Genomic DNA, 21370 nt, shown 5'->3' with positions numbered 1-21370 from the left:
CCATCAAATCTCTTTTCTGACCCATTTTGCCAAAGGAAAGGAAGTTGCCTAATAATTAAGCACACCTTATATAGGGTGTTGATGTCATTACACCACACCCCTCCTCATTACAGAGATGCACATCATCTGATTTACTTAATTGGTAGTTGGCTCTCAATCCTATACAGCTTGGAGTAGGACACCATGTATAAAAACTACATGTGATCAAAATACTTATTTGCCTAATAATTCTGCACCCAGTGTATATGAATGTTCTATAACAAGAGCAGGTTAGGAATGACGATCCCAAGGAGTATCAACGAGACTCTTTCCACACAGAAATAACTTAATTACTGGTTTACAGTAGGAAACTAGATGTTATATGTGCAGATAAAAACATAAATGTTATCTGCTTTTTGGAAAAGAGGTATTAAAGTTTTAACAACATAGATAGATGCTGTATTAAGAAAGAAAAAGAAAAAAAAAAAAAAGAAATCAGACAACACAGAGCAGACAAATATTCTTTTTATGATCTCCAGTGCAAAACAACATCTAAGAGCTGTCAATCGCTTCTAGATCCTTCTAGTACAGATCTTCTCATGAATTAGAAGAACCTAAGCAATTTTCAACATTGTTACAGTAACAAAACGCGATCCTGACTTCACTGACAATACAAAGGAAAACGCATGCTAGAACACAATTCTGCAGTAGACTTCATACTTGCTACTTAGAAACTGCCTTATTTTTCTAAGAATGCCTTATCTTCAAGCTTCATCATCTCCTTCTTCCTCCTCAAATTCTCCTTGCTCATCAGCAGTGGCATCTTGGTATTGTTGGTACTCTGATACCAGGTCATTCATGTTGCTTTCAGCTTCAGTAAATTCCATCTCATCCATTCCTTCACCTGTGTACCAATGCAAGAAGGCTTTTCGGCGAAACATAGCTGTAAACTGCTCTGAGATTCTCTTGAATAGCTCTTGAATGGCAGTGCTGTTGCCAATAAAGGTGGCAGACATTTTGAGGCCTCGTGGTGGAATGTCGCACACAGCGGTCTTCACATTGTTGGGGATCCATTCTACGAAGTAGCTGCTGTTCTTGTTTTGGACATTGAGCATCTGCTCATCGACTTCCTTCATGGACATTCTTCCTCGGAAGATAGCAGCGACAGTGAGGTAACGCCCGTGACGGGGATCGCAAGCTGCCATCATGTTCTTGGAATCGAACATTTGTTGTGTCAGTTCCGGCACAGTCAGAGCACGGTATTGCTGACTGCCACGGCTAGTAAGTGGAGCAAACCCGGGCATAAAAAAGTGCAGTCGTGGGAAAGGCACCATGTTGACAGCCAGTTTTCGTAAATCTGCATTCAGCTGGCCTGGAAAACGAAGGCAGGTTGTTACCCCACTCATGGTTGCAGATACCAAATGATTGAGGTCACCGTATGTTGGTGTTGTTAGCTTTAAAGTGCGGAAGCAGATGTCATAAAGAGCTTCATTGTCTATGCAGTAGGTTTCATCTGTGTTTTCCACCAACTGATGAACAGAAAGAGTGGCATTGTATGGTTCAACTACAGTGTCTGAGACTTTGGGTGATGGCATCACACTAAATGTATTCATGATTCGGTCAGGGTACTCTTCCCTGATCTTGCTGATGAGCAGTGTACCCATTCCAGAACCAGTACCACCACCTAAGGAATGGGTCAACTGAAAACCCTGCAGGCAGTCACAGCTTTCAGATTCTTTTCTCACCACATCTAGAACTGAATCTACCAGTTCTGCTCCCTCCGTATAATGACCTTTAGCCCAGTTGTTTCCAGCACCACTCTGACCTGAAAGGCAAAAAAAATATATAAACTACATCATCAGTTTAAATAGAGTGGACACTAACTAGCGTGTTAGACAGTTTTCAGTAAATTAAGCCTAACAAGATCTGCTATGCAGTTTATTAAAGTTTTGGGATAAGCCGTCAGTCACACCACTATGAACAGTCCAGATAAGAGATGTGTCTTTTGAGCCAAAACAGGATTGGATCATATCACAGAAAAGCTCTTTTTAAATCCTGTTTTACTTTGCTAGGATTCGAACCCACCATTGGCTCACATCTTTTAAGGCTGATTTTACTAAGGCTAACAATCATCCATAGCCTAAATGCAATAAGTTTACCAAAATGGCTCAGGTTACTTGTAAATCTCCTGAATCAATACTGTCTAGTCTTAAAGGGTTATTCCCAACTACAAGATATTATCCTAATATGTGGTAGGTGTAAGAATAATAATGTTAGCAAATACCTCTAATTAGAAACCTGGTATAGTTTTCCTGATTTACCATGTCACTTACCTAATCTTCAGGGCATTGCAGGACCTTATGTATCCATGGTTATGACCAGGCATATAGTCACAGTTAGTTTAGTTGCTCATGGTCATAACCATGGATACTTAAGTCCTGCAATGCCCTGCTCATGAGATAAGTGACATAGCTTTTCAGGAGAACTATACTACATTTCTAATTGGAGGTATTTGCTAATATTACTACACCTACTACTTATTGGGATAGGATTTTAGAGATAGGAATATCCCTTTAAGTGTACATCATCAATAAGCTGGCAAAGTTTGCTAGTTGAGGAGCAGTTCCTACACACAGGATCGCAATTTGGGCCATGCACCTTTCCCTGAACATTTTTCCGGTGTTTCATGCTACCATAGGCCCCTTTCAGACATCCTTGTTTAATCAAGTACAAGCCACATGCATCAGTATAGTCATGCATGTGTCACACATGTGACATCTGTGTTTGCATGCGTGACATCAGTGTGACATGTACCGCAGAAAACACGTCTTTGAAATAAAAATATTTTCTATATTCACCTGTATCCAGCGCTGTTTTCTTCGTCTCTGCTGCCTCCCGCTTCTGACCCCCGCTTATAATATTCATTGATTATTCACTGCACTGAGGACCTGGAAGCTGGAGCATCGCAGGGATAGCATCGCCGAGGACAGCATCCCCGGTGAAGGGTGAGTATTCAGCAAGCAAGCAGTGTGTGTGCAGTGACATTGAGGAGATCATTGGAGTTCCCAATGAACTTTGATGACATCCTGATGTCACCCCCGCTACAGCAGCGCTATTGGAACTCCTGAATGTCACTGCACACACACTGCTTGCTTGCTGAATACTCACCTGTCCCCGCAATGCTGTCCTCGGCAATGCTCTGGCTTCCAGGTCCTCAGTGCAGTGAATAATCAACGAATATAATTAACGGGGGTCAGAAGCGGGAGGCAACAGAGCCGAAGAAAACAGCGCTGGATACAGGTGAATACACTGTGCGAAACGTGTGACATCTGTGCTGCCGGAGAAAAAGCGGACATGTCTGTGTGTGCGTGTGGGGCTATGAGGGGGTCACATAGTCCGTGTTAAAACACCGCCATATGAGTAACAGTATAGAATAACATGTATGGGGGGCATCCGTGTTAAAAATGGATGTCACATGTAGCTGAAAAAGGGGCCTTACCGAGCTTGACAAAATGTGTAGTTACGAAGTATGGAAAACTGTTTTTGTTTTTTTTCCCCTGCAAATTAAGACAGAATTCAGGTGCATGGAGCTTAGTGGATTTGCTCCAATGAGTCTTATATTTATGAGGCCTCTATGCAAGTCTGTGTTTTCCAGATGCTTCAAAAGCCACAGATTTACAGTTTCTGCCAAGGAATATTAGAAGGGAGTAGAAACTCATGAATAATCACAACTATTTTCTGGCAGTGTACATTAAGGATTAGACAGTTGTTGATCTCGCCACTGTTTGACGACTAATCGCTCTTTACTCCCCCCACACACCATACACAGGAACGCTCTTGTGTTTTCTATAAGAGAACTACTCCTACAGTTTTCTAACAGCAGCTTATGCTCAACAAAAGGATCAGGTGATTAAATTCCAAACACCCAATCCTTATGCCACCCAGCGTATAGTCAAGATGCCCCATACACATCGGACCATTGATTTAACTGTAATTGATGGGTTCTTGTGTCTTTAATGTGTATGGAGTAAGGATGGGCGGACCCAGACTGTAGAAGTCTGGATCTACGCGGTTTCAAAGTTGCCCGAGTGCCGGACCCGGGATTCTGGGTGTTTGATCTGGATCCGGCACTCGAGAAATTAAAAAAAAAAATAAAAAGGATAAAGAAAATAAGAATGAAGCCTGTGCTTGGTTGCAGTCGGACGTGCCCCCAGCCTATGTGACCGTGTCAGACTGAAACCACTCACAGGAGCCAGGACAGCCGGGGGGCAGGGAAAGGAGTGCAACTGTCTTTGTAGGTCAGTATCATGGTATAAAAATAAATAAAACAATTGGTGTAGGGTGTTATGATACCCAGCACAGATAAAGGCCATGGCTACAGGGTGTAGTGACAACCATGCGCTCATCTTGCCTGTGTATCAAAATTAGAGGAATATGGCGTTTTTGGTTTTTTTTTTAACTATTTAAATAAATAATTAAAAGAACTGGCGTGCGGGCCTCCCCCTTCAATTTCGATACACAGCCATGATAAAGCCTGACAGCTGGGGCTGGTATTCTCAGACTGGGGAGGCCTATGGATATTAGGATCTCCAGCCTAAAAATAGCAACCTATAGCTGCCCGAGATTGTCGCATCCATTAGAAGCGAAAAGCTTGGCACTTTACCCGGCCCTGATGCGGTGGCAATCGGGGTAATGAGGGGTTAAGAACAGCCCAGAGCTGCTACTAAGCCCTAGATTAGTGATGGCAGGTGTCTATGACACCCCCCATAACTAATCTGTAAGTGAAAGTTAACAAGCACAAAACACAGACAAAAATCCTTTATTTGGAATAAAATACAAAAAACCACCTTCTTTCACCACTTTATTAACCTCAACACACCCCTGCAGTGCCAATGTAATCCACACAAGGTCCCATTACTGGTTCTGCTACATCCGAGCCTGGAGAGACCAAAAACACGTCTGATCTCTCCTGACAAGAAGGACCCGGCTGGCAGCAGCGACGTTACTCAGTTCTGCAGAGGTCATACCCAGGTTCCCATGGTATGACCTCTGGTGACCTGATGCACTCTGGCTTAAAGTATGGCACCTGTCCCGCTCCCTGGCAGCCCTTTAACACTGGCAGTGCCGGCCGGGGCTTGGGGAGTGCAGCCCACACCACCTGCCAGCACTGTCACTGTTAATGTGCAGGGCCGTGTCCCGCAACCCGCCAGCACTTTAACAGTGACAGTGCCGGCCAGCCGTTATGTCAATCAGGGAAGGAGGTCCATGGGAAACTTTCTGCTGTGACCGCAACTTACCTAAGTGACGACATGGATGATCGTGGCTCCAAATAAAGGATTTTGTTTGCCAGGAGGTGTAGATTGGGAGCATGAATATGGTGTAAAAATTTCATCACCAAATTTGCAACCCTTGGCCCAAACATAGTAAAAAAAAAATTCTTCCAGGAAGTGCAAATTTGAGACAGAAGATTTCAGAACCAAATGTGCACATCCTGGCAGAAAACCGCGGCAACAAAATGCTTAAAAAAAACAAAAACAAAAAAAAACAAACAAAAAAACACAAAACGTTTTTTGTTAGGAGGTGTAGATTGCGTGCAGGAATATGGTGTAAAAATGTCATCGCCAAATTTGCATCCCTTGGCCCAAAAATGGGGAAAAAAAAAATGTTTCTGCCAGTAAGTGCAAATTTGCTGCTAAAATCTGGTGTAGACAATTTCAGCACAAAATGTGCACCTCCTGGTATAAAACTGCAGCAGAAACCTGGGGCAAAAAAACACTTTTTTTTGCCAGGAGGTGTACATTGGGTGCAGGAATATGGTATAAAAATTTCATCACCAAATCTGTATCTCTTGACAAAAAAAATTGCGATTTTCTGCCAAGAGATGCAGGTCTTTGAACTCAGTGACCTCACCTCAAGTGAGGTCACCTGAGGTCAGGATACCTGTGATCACAGGTGAAGGACTGTGGGCACCTCCAGCTGTGACCGCAAATGACCTGAATTCATTCTGTGCACTGAGGCTATGTCCGCACGTTGCTTTTTACCTGCTTTTTTGCTGCTTTTTCAACTGCAGCGTTTAATGCCAAAATGGTTGTGTTCTGCTTTTCAAGCAAAGTCTATGGGAATTTGGGTTTCTTGTCCGCACTATGCAGTTCAAACTGCAGCCTTTTTGTTGCAGAACTTTGGTCAAAAACTCAGCTTTGCAGTGCAAAACCCAAATGGCAAAAACAATTGACATGTCAATTGTTTTTGCCATTTGGGTTTTGCACTGCAAAGCTGAGTTTTTGACCAAAGTTCTGCAACAAAAAGGCTGCAGTTTGAACTGCATAGTGCGGACAAGAAACCCAAATTCCCATAGACTTTACTTGAAAAGCAGAACACAACCATTTTGGCATTAAACGCTGCAGTTGAAAAAGCAGCAAAAAAGCAGGTAAAAAGCAACGTGCGGACATAGCCTTACAGGGGGCAGTCATGCTCTATGGCCACTTGCTGTGACTTGGATATAGCAGAGCTGAATCGTCATGGGACCTTGTGTGGATTACTTCGGACCCGCAGGGATGTTTAGAGGGTTAATAAAGTGGTGTAAGAGGGTGTTTTTTTCTAGTATATTCCAAATAAAGGATATTTTCGGCGTTTGTGTACTTTCACTTACAGATAAGTGATGAGGAGTCAGACGCCTGCCATCACTAATCTAGAACTTAGTAGCATCTGTGGGCTGTTATTAACCCCTCATTTTCCTAACTGCCACTGCATCAGTGAAATCAGGAAGAGCTGGGTAAAACGCTGAGCTTGTCGCATCTAATGGATGTGACAATTCCGGGCAGCTGGAGGCGGATATTTTTAGGCTGGGTCTCCCCAGTCTGAGAATACCAGCCCCCAGCTGTTGGGCTTTGTCTTGGTTGGGTATCAAAATTGGGGGGGACCAAGTTGCATGCGATTCCTCTTCTTTTGATACACAGCCAAGGTTAGCGCAGACCTAGGGCTGCAGCCTGGGCTTTATCTGTTCTGGGTATCAGAATACGGGGGGACCCTGCACCAATTGTTTTTTATTTTTATACCACGATACTGACGGTAGATGCTAGAGGGTATGGGCTCCTTCCAGGTATGATGTCACATTAACATACCCCCTATCACATGATAGCAGCGTGTTCAAAATGGCATCCGATCTTTCCAGCCAGAATAAACATTTTTTTTTTAAGTCCATATGGGCATGGAGTTGTTTATAATAGAAGCAAGGGTGTAGGGGTAAGACCCACAGATAGCCCTCCCTTGCATGATTATGGTGGACAAGAGGAAACATGGTGACTCCCACCAACCAAGAGAGTCACGCCCACTAACTGGAGTGGGCGCGTACATTCTAGGCTCACGGTAGATGCTAGAGTGTATAAGCTCCTTCAGTTACACTGCTTACCCCACCCACCAGCTGTCCTGGCACCTGTGATTGGATGCAGTCAGCTGACACACTGCCATTCAGGCTGGGGGCACGTCTGACTGCAACCAATCACAGGCGCTAGTGGGCAAGGAAAGCAATGCATATGCATGAGCAGTAATTAGCGGCCCAGCAAGTGAATGCGAGACCTGGGAGCAGCATAAAGCCATGCCAGAGCCTTGGTAAGTATAGCATGCTTGCTCCCATTCCCCTATCCCTTCCACCACATTTTTAATCTCCGGATTCTGATCTTCATAGACTTATATGGGGGGCCGGATTCCGGACCAGATCCGGATTTTAAAAACATGAGAAGATGGACCCGCCAGTCCCGGTTATCTGCAAGTCAGCCCATCTCTAGTATGGAGGCCCTAAGGAGCAAGTTCACCAAAACAACCTAACTTTAGTACATGAGTGACAGACTGCTGCAATATTCATGTTCACTTTTGAGGGAGGGCAACATAATCCGAATAACCGGTTTCTTCAGACGGGCAGATCATAGGCCTCTGTGTGGATGACATAGAGCTGGGTAGGAGGACGGTGATGGGAGATACGAGGCACCGGACTGAGACCAGCGATGCCCATCGGACCCGTCCGCCCCGCAGGTGAGTATAATAAATTATTTTTTTTTATGTTCTACAGAGTGGCCTGGGGTCTTATATACAACATTCTAGAATACTGTAATAAGGGCTTACTGTTGGTGGCCACAGCTTATAGGGGACAAATCCGGTGACAGGTTCCCTTTAATGAAGACCTCATTACACTAGCAATGCGCATGTGCTGCCAACAGTGGTAATGGTGGTGCAGTGCGAACTTGAAATTAAGAAAAGGGGCAAGCCAGGAGGAATTTACACAGAGAACCAGACCCACAAAGGCCCGCCTTGTTTCACATGTCAATTAAAGAATGCACCAATTTCTAGACCTTTATGAACATTTTATTCTGCAAACAAATATCCAATCTGAAAACTGAAGGTATGATTTTAATAACCATCCTAGTGCCAGTATGGCACTACCTTTACTTTAAAGGGAACCAGCCACCAGGAGTTTCCCATGTAAAGACACTATCTGGGCAATGCTTGATCATGTATTGAGATGACAAAAAAACCTGTTTCCAATGAGTTTTTTTGAGTGCGGAGATGGCCAGCATGCCACAGTTCAAGATACAGGACTTGCTGATTCCGGACCGGGTTAGGCTACATGTGCATGCTGTGTTTTTGCAGTGCTTTTTGGTGCAGTTTTGTCAGAAAGTTCTCATTTTTGACTTCCCAGAAAAGTATATGAGAATTCAGATTTGTTGTGCGCACGTTGCAGTTTTTTTGTCTGCAGTTTGTCACAAACTTCAGACAAATAAACTGCAGCATGTTCTATCTTTTTGCGTTTTGTCCCTGCGTTTCTCAATAGTGATGGGATGTATCGCAAATCAATCCCCCTCCGACTCAGGGTCGGCGGAGGATTGATCCCGGGTATCTGGTTGGATGCTCGTCCCCATATAATCTATGGGGACTAGAATCCGGCGCAAAGAAGTAGGAGCAAGCGCATCATACTTTTGATTTACAGGGGCGGCTGTCACACTGCTCCCGTGGACACTCATTCACTTCCTAGGCCTCTCATTACCTTTAATGAATATGCACTGCTTTCTCTGCCCACCGGCATCTGTGATTGGTTGCAGTCATACTGAGTGACAGGATGTCTGACGCTTCCAATCACAAACCCGGTCTGAGGGTCTATCGTACAGTAAAATAAATTAAAAAATTGGCGTAGGGTCCCCCCATATTATGATACACAGCACAGATAAAGCATACGGCTACAGGCTGTAGCCCCCAGCCATGCCTTATTTTGGCTGTGTATTAAAATAGGAAGAACTGCATGCGGATTTTTTTTTTTTTTTTTTAAAAAAAGGTGTGCGGTCCCCCCAATTTTGATACCCAGCCAAGATAAAGCCAGACAGCTGATGGCTGGTATTCTCAGGCTGGGGAGCCTCATGGTTATTGGGAGTCCCCCAACCAAAAATAGCAGTCTGCAGCAGCCCAGGATTGCCGCATCCATTAAATGTGACAGTCCCAGAACTTTACACCCAGCTCTTTCCGATTGCCCTGGTGCGGTGGCAATCGATATAATAAGGGGTTAATCGCAGCTCACAGCTACCACTAAGTCCTGGATTAATGATGGGTAGGCGTCTATGAGACCCCGCAATCACTAATTTGTAAGTGAAAAGAAATAAACACAAACACCGAAAAAATCCTTTGGAATGAAAGACAATAAAAACACCCGCTTTCACCACTTTATTAACCTCCAAAGCACCCCTGCAGGTCCAACGTAATCCACACGAGGTCCCACAATGATTCAAGCACTGCTACATCTGAATTTACACTGAGCGGCAATAGAACATGACCGCTTGCTGTGAGGTTCAGGCAGAGCTGAAGGTTCCCACTGTCCTCCAGCTGTGACTACAGGTAACTTGACCTCAGGTGACTTCTGTGACCTCACCTGAGTTCATCAAGGTTCCCTGAGGTCAGGTTATCTTTGATCACAGGTGGAGGATCGTGGGAACCAAAAGCTAACCTGAGTGACGTCATCGCGGGGCTCACTCAGCCTCTACCTGAACCTCACAGCGTGTGGTCATGTTCTATGGCCGTTAGTTGTGAATTCAGATCAGATGTAGCAGAGCTCTAATCGTCATGGAACCTTGTGTGGGATACGTTGGACTTGCAAGAGTGTTTTGGGGGTTTATAAAGTGGTGAAAGATAGTGGAATTTTTTGTCTTTTATTCCAACTAAAGTATTTTTTTCATGTTTGTGTTTATTTCTTTTCACTTACATATTAGTAATGGAGGATCTCAGACCATCCCCATTACTAATCTAGGGCATAATGGCAGCTGTGGGCTGCCATTAACTCCTTATTACCCCAATTGCCACCGCACTAGAGCAATCAGGAAGAGCCAGGTAAAGTGCTAGGATTGTCGCATCTAAAGGATGTGACAATTCTGGGCGGCTGCAGGCTGCTAATTTTAGGCTGTGGGCTCCCAATAACTATGTGTCTCCCCAGCCTGAGAATACCAGCCCCCAGCTGTTGGGCATCAAAATTGGGGGGGGAATGCACACTGTGTTTTTAAATTATTTATCTAAATTAACTAAAAAAAAAAAAAAAGCCACATTCGGTTCCTTTTAGTTTAATACACAGCCAAACTAAGTGCACGGCTAGGTGCTGTAGCCATAGGCTTTATCTGTGCTGGGTATCATAATATTGGAGGACCCTATACCAATTTATTTACTTTTACTGCACGCTACAGGCCCGCAGTCTGGTTTTGTGATTGGAAGCCTCAGACAGGCAGTCATACAGGCTGGGGGGGCGCTGTCTGACTGCAACCAATCATAGACGCCAGTGGATGGGGAAGCAGCGAATATGTATGAGCCTAATAAGTGGCCCTTGAAGAAGAAGAATGAGCGGCCATGGGAGCACTTACAGCCACGCCAGGGAGGTAAGTATAGCACGCTCTCTTTTTATTTTTTTTAATTTATTTTTATTTTATTTCCAGAGTGCCTGTTCCGGCTGCCTTTGAACCCACGAGGGTCAGACTTCACAGTCCAGTCTGCCCATCACTATTTTTCACAAAACAACACATTAAAATCAGAATTGACCAAAACGCACCAAAAACGCAGCATCATTACAAGCGTTTGTTTTTACATTTCCAGGCTCTCTAGGACAAGGTGCAGTTTTGATGTCTCCAATTTTTTTGTGATAACAAGACTACAGCGTGCGCATGTAATGCTTTGAAAAAAGCAGGTAGTGGCACAATTAAGTTTTCAAATTAAGATTTGGCATTTGTATCAAGCGGATAATGTGAAATAAAAGATAATGTGGCATATTTATCAATACTGTCTAATTCTTAGATCAGGCAGACAAACTAGACAGTCTTAAAGGGAATTTGTCAGGTAGGTTTTTGACATTTAATAATTTGAGAGCAACATAATGTTGAGGCAAAGAGCTTGATTCCAGGGATGTCACTTGCTCACCAGCTTGCTGTAGTTTCAATACAATCAGTGTTGAAACAATCAGATTATCACTGCAGACTAGTTGTCTCCTGTCAGGCAGTCCAGCTAATCTGTGTAACCCTGCCCCACTACTGATTGGCAGCTGGATAACAATGTACAGTGTTCACAGGAAGTTGCCAATCGGGCGTGGTTATTCCGGGGTCAGCACTAAAGAAAGCAGGGATTCTATCAAAACTACAGCAAGCAGTCCAGTACATGGCACACCGATGGAATCAGTCTCTCTGCCCCTATATCTTGTGTTCTCAGACTCCATAGCAAAAACCTGCTGACAGATTACATTTAAAAAGCACAAGACATATCAGGTTTGAGAAATTTAGCATTGTTTAGACTATCTGATCTGTTTTAATTTACTTTGTGCCAGAAATTTGCATTGAAATGTTGTAATTTTTTGCAGCATATTGTCACATGTTTAGTCACGTCCCTTTCAATTCAGTCACACTCTCCTGATAGACAGAGTGGAAGTTTCTAAATTAAAATAAATATGGGCTCCTAAAAGACAGTTTTTGTGTTTTTGCAGTAAAAAGCTTGATATATTCTCTTCATTGTCTGGATATCTGGGTGTCTGTACTAGAGTCATGTTACGCATAAAGACTTTGGTGCTATAATATTTATTAGTAGAGCAGAAACACCTTCCTAGATCACAGAACTATATTGGATTCTTAAAGGGAATCTGTCACCAGGTTTTGACACCCAATCTGAGAGCAGCATAATGTAGGGGCAGAGATCCTGATTCCAGAGATGTGTCACTTACTGGGCTGCTTAGTGTAGTTTTGATAAAATCAGTGTTTAAATGAGCAGTAAATTATCATTATCATGCTGCCATGTAGTCCAGAATATACATGAGCTCTGTATAACTGATAACAGAAAACTGCTGAGTGACACACCTCTGGAATCAGGATCTCTGCCCCTACATTATGCTGCTCTCTGATGGGGGAGCAAGAACCTGGTGACATATTCCCTTTAAGTAATGAAGTACTATGTGAATGTGAATTTGCGATTAACTCGTTTTTAACTACTGCACTTGATGTGAAATAATGTGAATTTCTATTTCTACTTTGGTGCTCACAGAAGGGCTTCTCCGATAACAGAAATACTAACCAAATACAAAGTTGTCAGGTCTAAAAATCTGCCCAAATGGTCCCGAGCGCACGGAGTCCATTGTGCCAGGTTCCAGATCCACCAAGATTGCGCGGGGGACGTATTTATTTCCTGTGGATAGAATAGAAATGAGTTTAATCTCGATGGATGAAAGCATTGAGGTAATGGCTCCATCTCTAGCAGAAGTAGACTCGTTACCGGAGGCCTCGTTGTAGTAGACATTGATCCTCTCCAGCTGCAGGTCACTGTCTCCATGGTAACTGCCGGTCGGATCAATACCGTGTTCATCACTGATGACCTCCCAAAACTGGGAAGAAGAAAAGAATCAGATTTAATATTTACCTTTATATCAACAGTAAATAATAACATTAGATGTAACCGATGGACTGAATCATGAGGAAAGGGAAATGTAAAAAGCAGCAGCAAAATCCAACTGCCGCTGTAAAGAAGACAAAGAGCAGTCACCCATGTATCCACTGCTATTACACGTTACTTCCTAATCTCTGGCGTGAGAGGTCAATACTACATATATAACTGTATAATCAGAGACATGATGGATGAGCAGCTGTGACTGACCACACCCTGTGCAATAGTCTGCAGAGCACATGACAGGCTCGCATTACAGAGCAGGATTGTCATCATGTCACAGTGATCCGAGGAGACCATTTACACACAATTCTATCTGAAGAAAAAGAATGGCCAATCAAACCCCAGTAAGACGATCCTGCACATTGCTATTGTAGGGATTACCAGGTCGAGAAATCTCATCTCACCGTACCGATCTCTATGGTCAGACATCTCATCTCACAGCACCGATCGGACATCTCATCTCACAGCACCGATCGCTACGATCGGACATCTCATCTCACAGCACCGATCGCGACGATCGGACATCTCATCTCACAGCACCGATCGGACATCTCATCTCACAGCACCGATCTCTACGGTCAGACATCTCATCTCACAGCACCGATCGCTACGATCGGACATCTCATCTCACAGCACCGATCGCTACGATCGGACATCTCATCTCACAGCACCGATCTCTACAGTCAGACATCTCATCTCACAGCACCGATCGCTACGATCGGACATCTCATCTCACAGCACCGATCTCTACGGTCAGACATCTCATCTCACAGCACCGATCTCTACGGTCAGACATCTCATCTCCCAGCACTGATGTCTACAATCAGGCATCTCATCTCCACATTGCAGATTGCTAAAGATCAGACATCTCAGGGAGAAGAATCTCTACGTTCATTGAGTCTTTATTGTTCCTGGTGATTTTGATACATTTGTATATAATGTTGCTGCCGGTGACACTATCACCATACATAGGATACAATGAAAGCTGGCACATTGCGTTGCCAGGACAACCTTTGGGAAAGCTCAATTCAGTTCCTAGCACAAAGACCTGGCTCACACCTCCCCCCACAACTAGTGATGAAGGTGTCTGTCTGAGGACCCCACCCAGTGCCTCCTCATTGTGGACAACCTTGCAGTTATCATAGAAAACCCCCATCTAGTCAGCCCCTCCCATAGTAAATGGCCACACGCACCTGCCATCGCTCTTACCTTAGCTCCGATCTGGTTGCCGCACTGGCCGGCCTGGAGGTGCACGATCTCACGCATGGTGACTGCTGTGCTGGGGTCAGCCTCTGCTCCTGCCTTGCTCCTGCCTTGCTCCTGCCTTGCTCCTGCCTTGCTCCTGCCTTGCTCCTGCCTTGCTCCTGCCTTGCTCCTGCCTTGCTCCTGCCTTGCTCCTGCCTTGCTCCTGCCTTGCTCCTGCCTTGCTCCTCTGGAGGTGTCTGGGGCGAGACTGCTTTCTTCGCACTGATCTATATACAGGGCAGGGAGGAGGATGCACCCTCCCTCTACTCTCCTGAGGACTCCACCATCTCTCCCATTCACTTGCACTGCACTGGTCTGGATGATGTAATGGGGATGGGGCAAAAGGAGGGCTTACAAGGAAAGGATGGAGCCAATGACAGGACTGGGTTTGGGTGGTAAGGGTCTGCATTGTCTCCCCATCAAAAAAGAAAAAGGGGGAGTCTGGAGATCTGTGCTGGGACTGAGTGGTGGTATAACATTGTCCTGCATGGCTGGTCTCACAGCTTCAGACATGAGTAATATCAATATCTAAGCAATGCTGTGAGCCCCTCATCCCATCCCCCACTATTCCCACCCTGCTCTGTATAATGAGCAGAAGGGGGAGGCTGCAGATATCACTGATACAGAGCAATGTGCAGCAGCTCTCTGGGGTGGGCTGTTTTAGGACATGTGCCAGAGATGACTCCATAGCCGTGTGTCCCCTCAGGTGATGGTAGAATAGACTCCATAGACGTGTGTCCCCTCAGGTGATGGTAGAATAGACTCCATAGCCGCGTGCCCCCTCAGGTGAGGGTAGAATAGACTCCATAGACATGTGTCTCCTCAGGTGATGGTAGAATAGACTCCATAGACGTGTGTCCCCTCAGGTGATGGTAGAATAGACTCCATAGACGTGGGTCCCCTCAGGTGATGGTAGAATAGACTCCATAGACGTGTGTCCCCTCAGGTGATGGTAGAATAGACTCCATAGACGTTGGTCCCCTCAGGTGATGGTAGAATAGACTCCATAGACGTGTGTCCCCTCAGGTGATGGTAGAATAGACTCCATAGACGTGTGTCCCCTCAGGTGAGGGTAGAATAGACTCCATAGACGTGTGTCTCCTCAGGTGATGGTAGAATAGACTCCATAGACGTGTGTCCCCTCAGGTGATGGTAGAATGGACTCCATAGACGTGGGTCCCCTCAGGTGATGGTAGAATAGACTCCATAGACGTGGGTCCCCTCAGGTGATGGTAGAATAGACTCCATAGACGTGGGTCCCCTCAGGTGATGGTAGAATAGACTCCATAGACGTGTGTCCCCTCAGGTGATGGTAGAATAGACTCCATAGATGTGGGTCCCCTCAGGTGATGGTAGAATAGACTCCATAGACGTGTGTCCCCTCAGGTGATGGTAGAATAGACTCCATAGACGTGGGTCCCCTCAGGTGATGGTAGAATAGACTCCATAGCCGCGTGCCCCCTCAGGTGAGGGTAGAATAGACTCCATAGACATGTGTCTCCTCAGGTGATGGTAGAATAGACTCCATAGACGTGTGTCTCCTCAGGTGATGGTAGAATAGACTCCATAGACGTGTGTCCCCTCAGGTGATGGTAGAATAGACTCCATAGACGTGGGTCCCCTCAGGTGATGGTAGAATAGACTCCATAGACGTGTGTCCCCTCAGGTGATGGTAGAATAGACTCCATAGACGTTGGTCCCCTCAGGTGATGGAAGAATAGACTCCATAGACGTGTGTCCCCTCAGGTGATGGTAGAATAGACTCCATAGACGTTGGTCCCCTCAGGTGATGGTAGAATAGACTCCATAGACGTGTGTCCCCTCAGGTGATGGTAGAATAGACTCCATAGACGTGTGTCCCCTCAGGTGATGGTAGAATAGACTCCATAGACGTGTGTCCCCTCAGGTGAGGGTAGAATAGACTCCATAGACGTGTGTCTCCTCAGGTGATGGTAGAATAGACTCCATAGACGTGTGTCCCCTCAGGTGATGGTAGAATGGACTCCATAGACGTGGGTCCCCTCAGGTGATGGTAGAATAGACTCCATAGACGTGGGTCCCCTCAGGTGATGGTAGAATAGACTCCATAGACGTGGGTCCCCTCAGGTGATGGTAGAATAGACTCCATAGACGTGTGTCCCCTCAGGTGATGGTAGAATAGACTCCATAGATGTGGGTCCCCTCAGGTGATGGTAGAATAGACTCCATAGACGTGGGTCCCCTCAGGTGATGGTAGAATAGACTCCATAGACGTGGGTCCCCTCAGGTGATGGTAGAATAGACTCCATAGCCGCGTGCCCCCTCAGGTGAGGGTAGAATAGACTCCATAGACGTGTGTCTCCTCAGGTGATGGTAGAATAGACTCCATAGACGTGTGTCTCCTCAGGTGATGGTAGAATAGACTCCATAGACGTGTGTCCCCTCAGGTGATGGTAGAATAGACTCCATAGACGTGGGTCCCCTCAGGTGATGGTAGAATAGACTCCATAGACGTGTGTCCCCTCAGGTGATGGTAGAATAGACTCCATAGACGTTGGTCCCCTCAGGTGATGGTAGAATAGACTCCATACACGTGTGTCCCCTCAGGTGATGGTAGAATAGACTCCATAGACGTGGGTCCCCTCAGGTGATGGTAGAATAGACTCCATAGACGTGGGTCCCCTCAGGTGATGGTAGAATAGACTCCATAGACGTGTGTCCCCTCAGGTGAGGGTAGAATAGACTCCATAGACGTGTGTCTCCTCAGGTGATGGTAGAATGGACTCCATAGACGTGTGTCCCCTCAGGTGATGGTAGAATGGACTCCATAGACGTGGGTCCCCTCAGGTGATGGTAGAATAGACTCCATAGACGTGGGTCCCCTCAGGTGATGGTAGAATAGACTCCATAGACGTGGGTCCCCTCAGGTGATGGTAGAATAGACTCCATAGATGTGTGTCCCCTCAGGTGATGGTAGAATAGACTCCATAGACGTGGGTCCCCTCAGGTGATGGTAGAATAGACTCCATAGACGTGGGTCCCCTCAGGTGATGGTAGAATAGACTCCATAGACGTGGGTCCCCTCAGGTGATGGTAGAATAGACTCCATAGCCGCGTGCCCCCTCAGGTGAGGGTAGAATAGACTCCATAGACGTGTGTCTCCTCAGGTGATGGTAGAATAGACTCCATAGACGTGGGTCCCCTCAGGTGATGGTAGAATAGACTCCATAGACGTGGGTCCCCTCAGGTGATGGTAGAATAGACTCCATAGACGTGTTCTCCCTCAGGTGAGGGTAGAATAGACTCCATAGACGTGGGTCCCCTCAGGTGATGGTAGAATAGACTCCATAGACGTGTTCTCCCTCAGGTGAGGGTAGAATAGACTCCATAGACGTGTGCCCCCTCAGGTGATGGTAGAATAGACTCCATAGACGTGTGTCCCCTCGGGTCATGGTAGAATAGACTCCATAGACGTGTGTCCCCTCAGGTGATGGTAGAATAGACTCCATAGCCGTGTGCCCCCTCAGGTGATGGTAGAATAGACTCCATAGACGTGTGTCCACTCAGGTGATGGTAGAATAGACTCCATAGACGTGTGTCCCCTCAGGTGATGGTAGAATAGACTCCATAGCCGTGTGCCCCCTCAGGTGATGGTAGAATAGACTCCATAGACGTGTGTCCACTCAGGTGATGGTAGAATAGACTCCATAGACGTTTGTCCCCTCAGGTGATGGTAGAATAGACTCCATAGACGTGTGTCCCCTCAGGTGATGGTAGAATAGACTCCATAGACGTGTGTCCCCTCAGGTGATGGTAGAATAGACTCCATAGACGTGTGTCCCCTCAGGTGATGGTAGAATAGACTCCATAGCGGTGTGTCCCCTCAGGTGATGGTAGAATAGACTCCATAGCCGTGTGTCCCCTCAGGTGATGGTAGAATAGACTCCATAGCCGTGTGTCCCCTCAGGTGATGGTAGAATAGACTCCATAGACGTTGGTCCCCTCAGGTGATGGTAGAATAGACTCCATAGACGTGTGTCCCCTCAGGTGATGGTAGAATAGACTCCATAGACGTGTGTCCCCTCAGGTGATGGTAGAATAGACTCCATAGACGTGTGTCCCCTCAGGTGATGGTAGAATAGACTCCATAGCCGCGTGCCCCCTCAGGTGAGGGTAGAATAGACTCCATAGACGTGTGTCTCCTCAGGTGATGGTAGAATAGACTCCATAGACGTGGGTCCCCTCAGGTGATGGTAGAATAGACTCCATAGACGTGTTCTCCCTCAGGTGAGGGTAGAATAGACTCCATAGACGTGTGTCCCCTCAGGTGATGGTAGAATAGACTCCATAGCCGTGTGCCCCCTCAGGTGATGGTAGAATAGACTCCATAGACGTTTGTCCCCTCAGGTGATGGTAGAATAGACTCCATAGACGTGTGTCCCCTCAGGTGATGGTAGAATAGACTCCATAGACGTGTGTCCCCTCAGGTGATGGTAGAATAGACTCCATAGACGTGTGTCCCCTCAGGTGATGGTAGAATAGACTCCATAGACGTGTGTCCCCTCAGGTGATGGTAGAATAGACTCCATAGCGGTGTGTCCCCTCAGGTGATGGTAGAATAGACTCCATAGCGGTGTGTCCCCTCAGGTGATGGTAGAATAGACTCCATAGCCGTGTGTCCCCTCAGGTGATGGTAGAATAGACTCCATAGCCGTGTGTCCCCTCAGGTGATGGTAGAATAGACTCCATAGACGTTGGTCCCCTCAGGTGATGGTAGAATAGACTCCATAGACGTGTGTCCCCTCAGGTGATGGTAGAATAGACTCCATAGACGTGTGTCCCCTCAGGTGATGGTAGAATAGACTCCATAGACGTGTGTCCCCTCAGGTGATGGTAGAATAGACTCCATAGCCGTGTGTCCCCTCAGGTGATGGTAGAATAGACTCCATAGACGTTGGTCCCCTCAGGTGATGGTAGAATAGACTCCATAGACGTGTGTCCCCTCAGGTGATGGTAGAATAGACTCCATAGACGTGTGTCCCCTCAGGTGATGGTAGAATAGACTCCATAGACGTGTGTCCCCTCAGGTGATGGTAGAATAGACTCCATAGCCGCGTGCCCCCTCAGGTGAGGGTAGAATAGACTCCATAGACGTGTGTCTCCTCAGGTGATGGTAGAATAGACTCCATAGACGTGGGTCCCCTCAGGTGATGGTAGAATAGACTCCATAGACGTGTTCTCCCTCAGGTGAGGGTAGAATAGACTCCATAGACGTGTGTCCCCTCAGGTGATGGTAGAATAGACTCCATAGCCGTGTGCCCCCTCAGGTGATGGTAGAATAGACTCCATAGACGTTTGTCCCCTCAGGTGATGGTAGAATAGACTCCATAGACGTGTGTCCCCTCAGGTGATGGTAGAATAGACTCCATAGACGTGTGTCCCCTCAGGTGATGGTAGAATAGACTCCATAGACGTGTGTCCCCTCAGGTGATGGTAGAATAGACTCCATAGACGTGTGTCCCCTCAGGTGATGGTAGAATAGACTCCATAGCGGTGTGTCCCCTCAGGTGATGGTAGAATAGACTCCATAGCGGTGTGTCCCCTCAGGTGATGGTAGAATAGACTCCATAGCCGTGTGTCCCCTCAGGTGATGGTAGAATAGACTCCATAGCCGTGTGTCCCCTCAGGTGATGGTAGAATAGACTCCATAGACGTTGGTCCCCTCAGGTGATGGTAGAATAGACTCCATAGACGTGTGTCCCCTCAGGTGATGGTAGAATAGACTCCATAGACGTGTGTCCCCTCAGGTGATGGTAGAATAGACTCCATAGACGTGTGTCCCCTCAGGTGATGGTAGAATAGACTCCATAGACGTGTGTCGCCTCAGGTGATGGTAGAATAGACTCCATAGCCGTGTGTCCCCTCAGGTGATGGTAGAATAGACTCCATAGCCCTGTGTCCCCTCAGGAGATGGTAGAATAGACTCCATAGACGTTGGTCCCCTCAGGTGATGGTAGAATAGATTCCATAGCCGTGTGTCCCCTCAGGTGATGGTAGAATAGACTCCATAGACGTGTGTCCCCTCAGGTGATGGTAGAATAGACTCCATAGACGTGTGTCCCCTCAGGTGATGGTAGAATAGACTCCATAGACGTGTGTCGCCTCAGGTGATGGTAGAATAGACTCCATAGCCGTGTGTCCCCTCAGGTGATGGTAGAATAGACTCCATAGCCCTGTGTCCCCTCAGGAGATGGTAGAATAGACTCCATAGACGTTGGTCCCCTCAGGTGATGGTAGAATAGATTCCATAGCCGTGTGTCCCCTCAGGTGATGGTAGAATAGACTCCATAGCCGTGTGTCCCCTCAGGTGATGGTAGAATAGACTCCATAGCCGTGTGTCCCCTCAGGTGATGGTAGAATAGACTCCATAGACGTGTGTCCCCTCAGGTGATGGTAGAATAGACTCCATAGACGTGTGTCCCCTCAGGTGATGGTAGAATAGACTCCATAGACGTGTGTCCCCTCAGGTGATGGTAGAATAGACTCCATAGACGTGTGTCCCCTCAGGTGATGGTAGAATAGACTCCATAGACGTGTGTCCCTTCAGGTGATGGTAGAATAGACTCCATAGACGTGTGTCCCCTCAGGTGATGGTAGAATAGACTCCATAGACGTGTATCCCCTCAGGTGATGGTAGAATAGAGTGACTCGAAATGCTGCATCTTTCCAAGGCTTCATGGAAATGTCACTTATATCAATCAGCCTCCTTTGATATTTGTGCCACCAGAGCTAGGTTGGTAGAAGCCGCTGTCACATCTCAGACTGGGTGTGCCAGGGGCTTGGGCAACCCTGTATGTCGCGGGCGGAGGAGGGGACGCTACGCTCTCCCACTGCTCGGGTCCGGCTGCCGCTGCTCTGCGGCTGCTGCTGCTCGGTGGCTCGAGCGATGGGCCGGATCCCGGGGACTCGAGCGGCGCTCCTCGCCCGTGAGTGAAAAGGGGTGGTTTGGGTTTTGGGGATATTGTCCGTGACGCCACCCACGGTTGTGGTGATTTTTGGTAACACCACCCCTGCTCTGTATGGGGATCCCGGGAGCGTTGACAGGGAGCAGCAGAGTTGTTAGTTCTCCCCTCCGTGGGTAGGGGTTGGTTGTCCCGGGGCCCAGTGATGGGGTGGAAGATGAGGGATGGCAGGCCAGGTGCGGGGCCTGGTGAGGTGCAGGGTC

The 21370-nt window shown here is 46.8% G+C and overlaps 1 protein-coding gene across 2 annotated transcripts; it reads right to left on the bottom strand.

The window, feature by feature from the left end:
- Positions 1-486: 486 nt before the first annotated feature.
- On the bottom strand, positions 487-14454 carry LOC142243169 (tubulin beta-2B chain). 2 transcript variants are annotated; one of them, XM_075314805.1, is made up of 4 exons: positions 14131-14451; positions 12751-12859; positions 12553-12663; positions 487-1804 (listed from the first exon to the last, which is right to left on the bottom strand). In XM_075314805.1, exons 1-4 carry the CDS (start codon positions 14185-14187, stop codon positions 744-746), a joined length of 1338 nt encoding a protein of 445 aa, XP_075170920.1. In that variant the 5' UTR covers positions 14188-14451; the 3' UTR covers positions 487-743. The 2 variants fall into 2 exon arrangements, with proteins under 2 accessions (XP_075170920.1, XP_075170921.1); XM_075314806.1 differs by having other exon boundaries at positions 12553-12859; positions 14131-14454.
- Between the last annotated feature and the right edge of the window lie 6916 nt (positions 14455-21370).

This window comes from Anomaloglossus baeobatrachus, chromosome 6 (genome assembly GCF_048569485.1).
Source record: "Anomaloglossus baeobatrachus isolate aAnoBae1 chromosome 6, aAnoBae1.hap1, whole genome shotgun sequence".
In the NCBI taxonomy this organism is placed as follows: domain Eukaryota; kingdom Metazoa; phylum Chordata; class Amphibia; order Anura; family Aromobatidae; genus Anomaloglossus; species Anomaloglossus baeobatrachus.
This window is presented reverse-complemented; position numbering and strand designations above follow the sequence as displayed.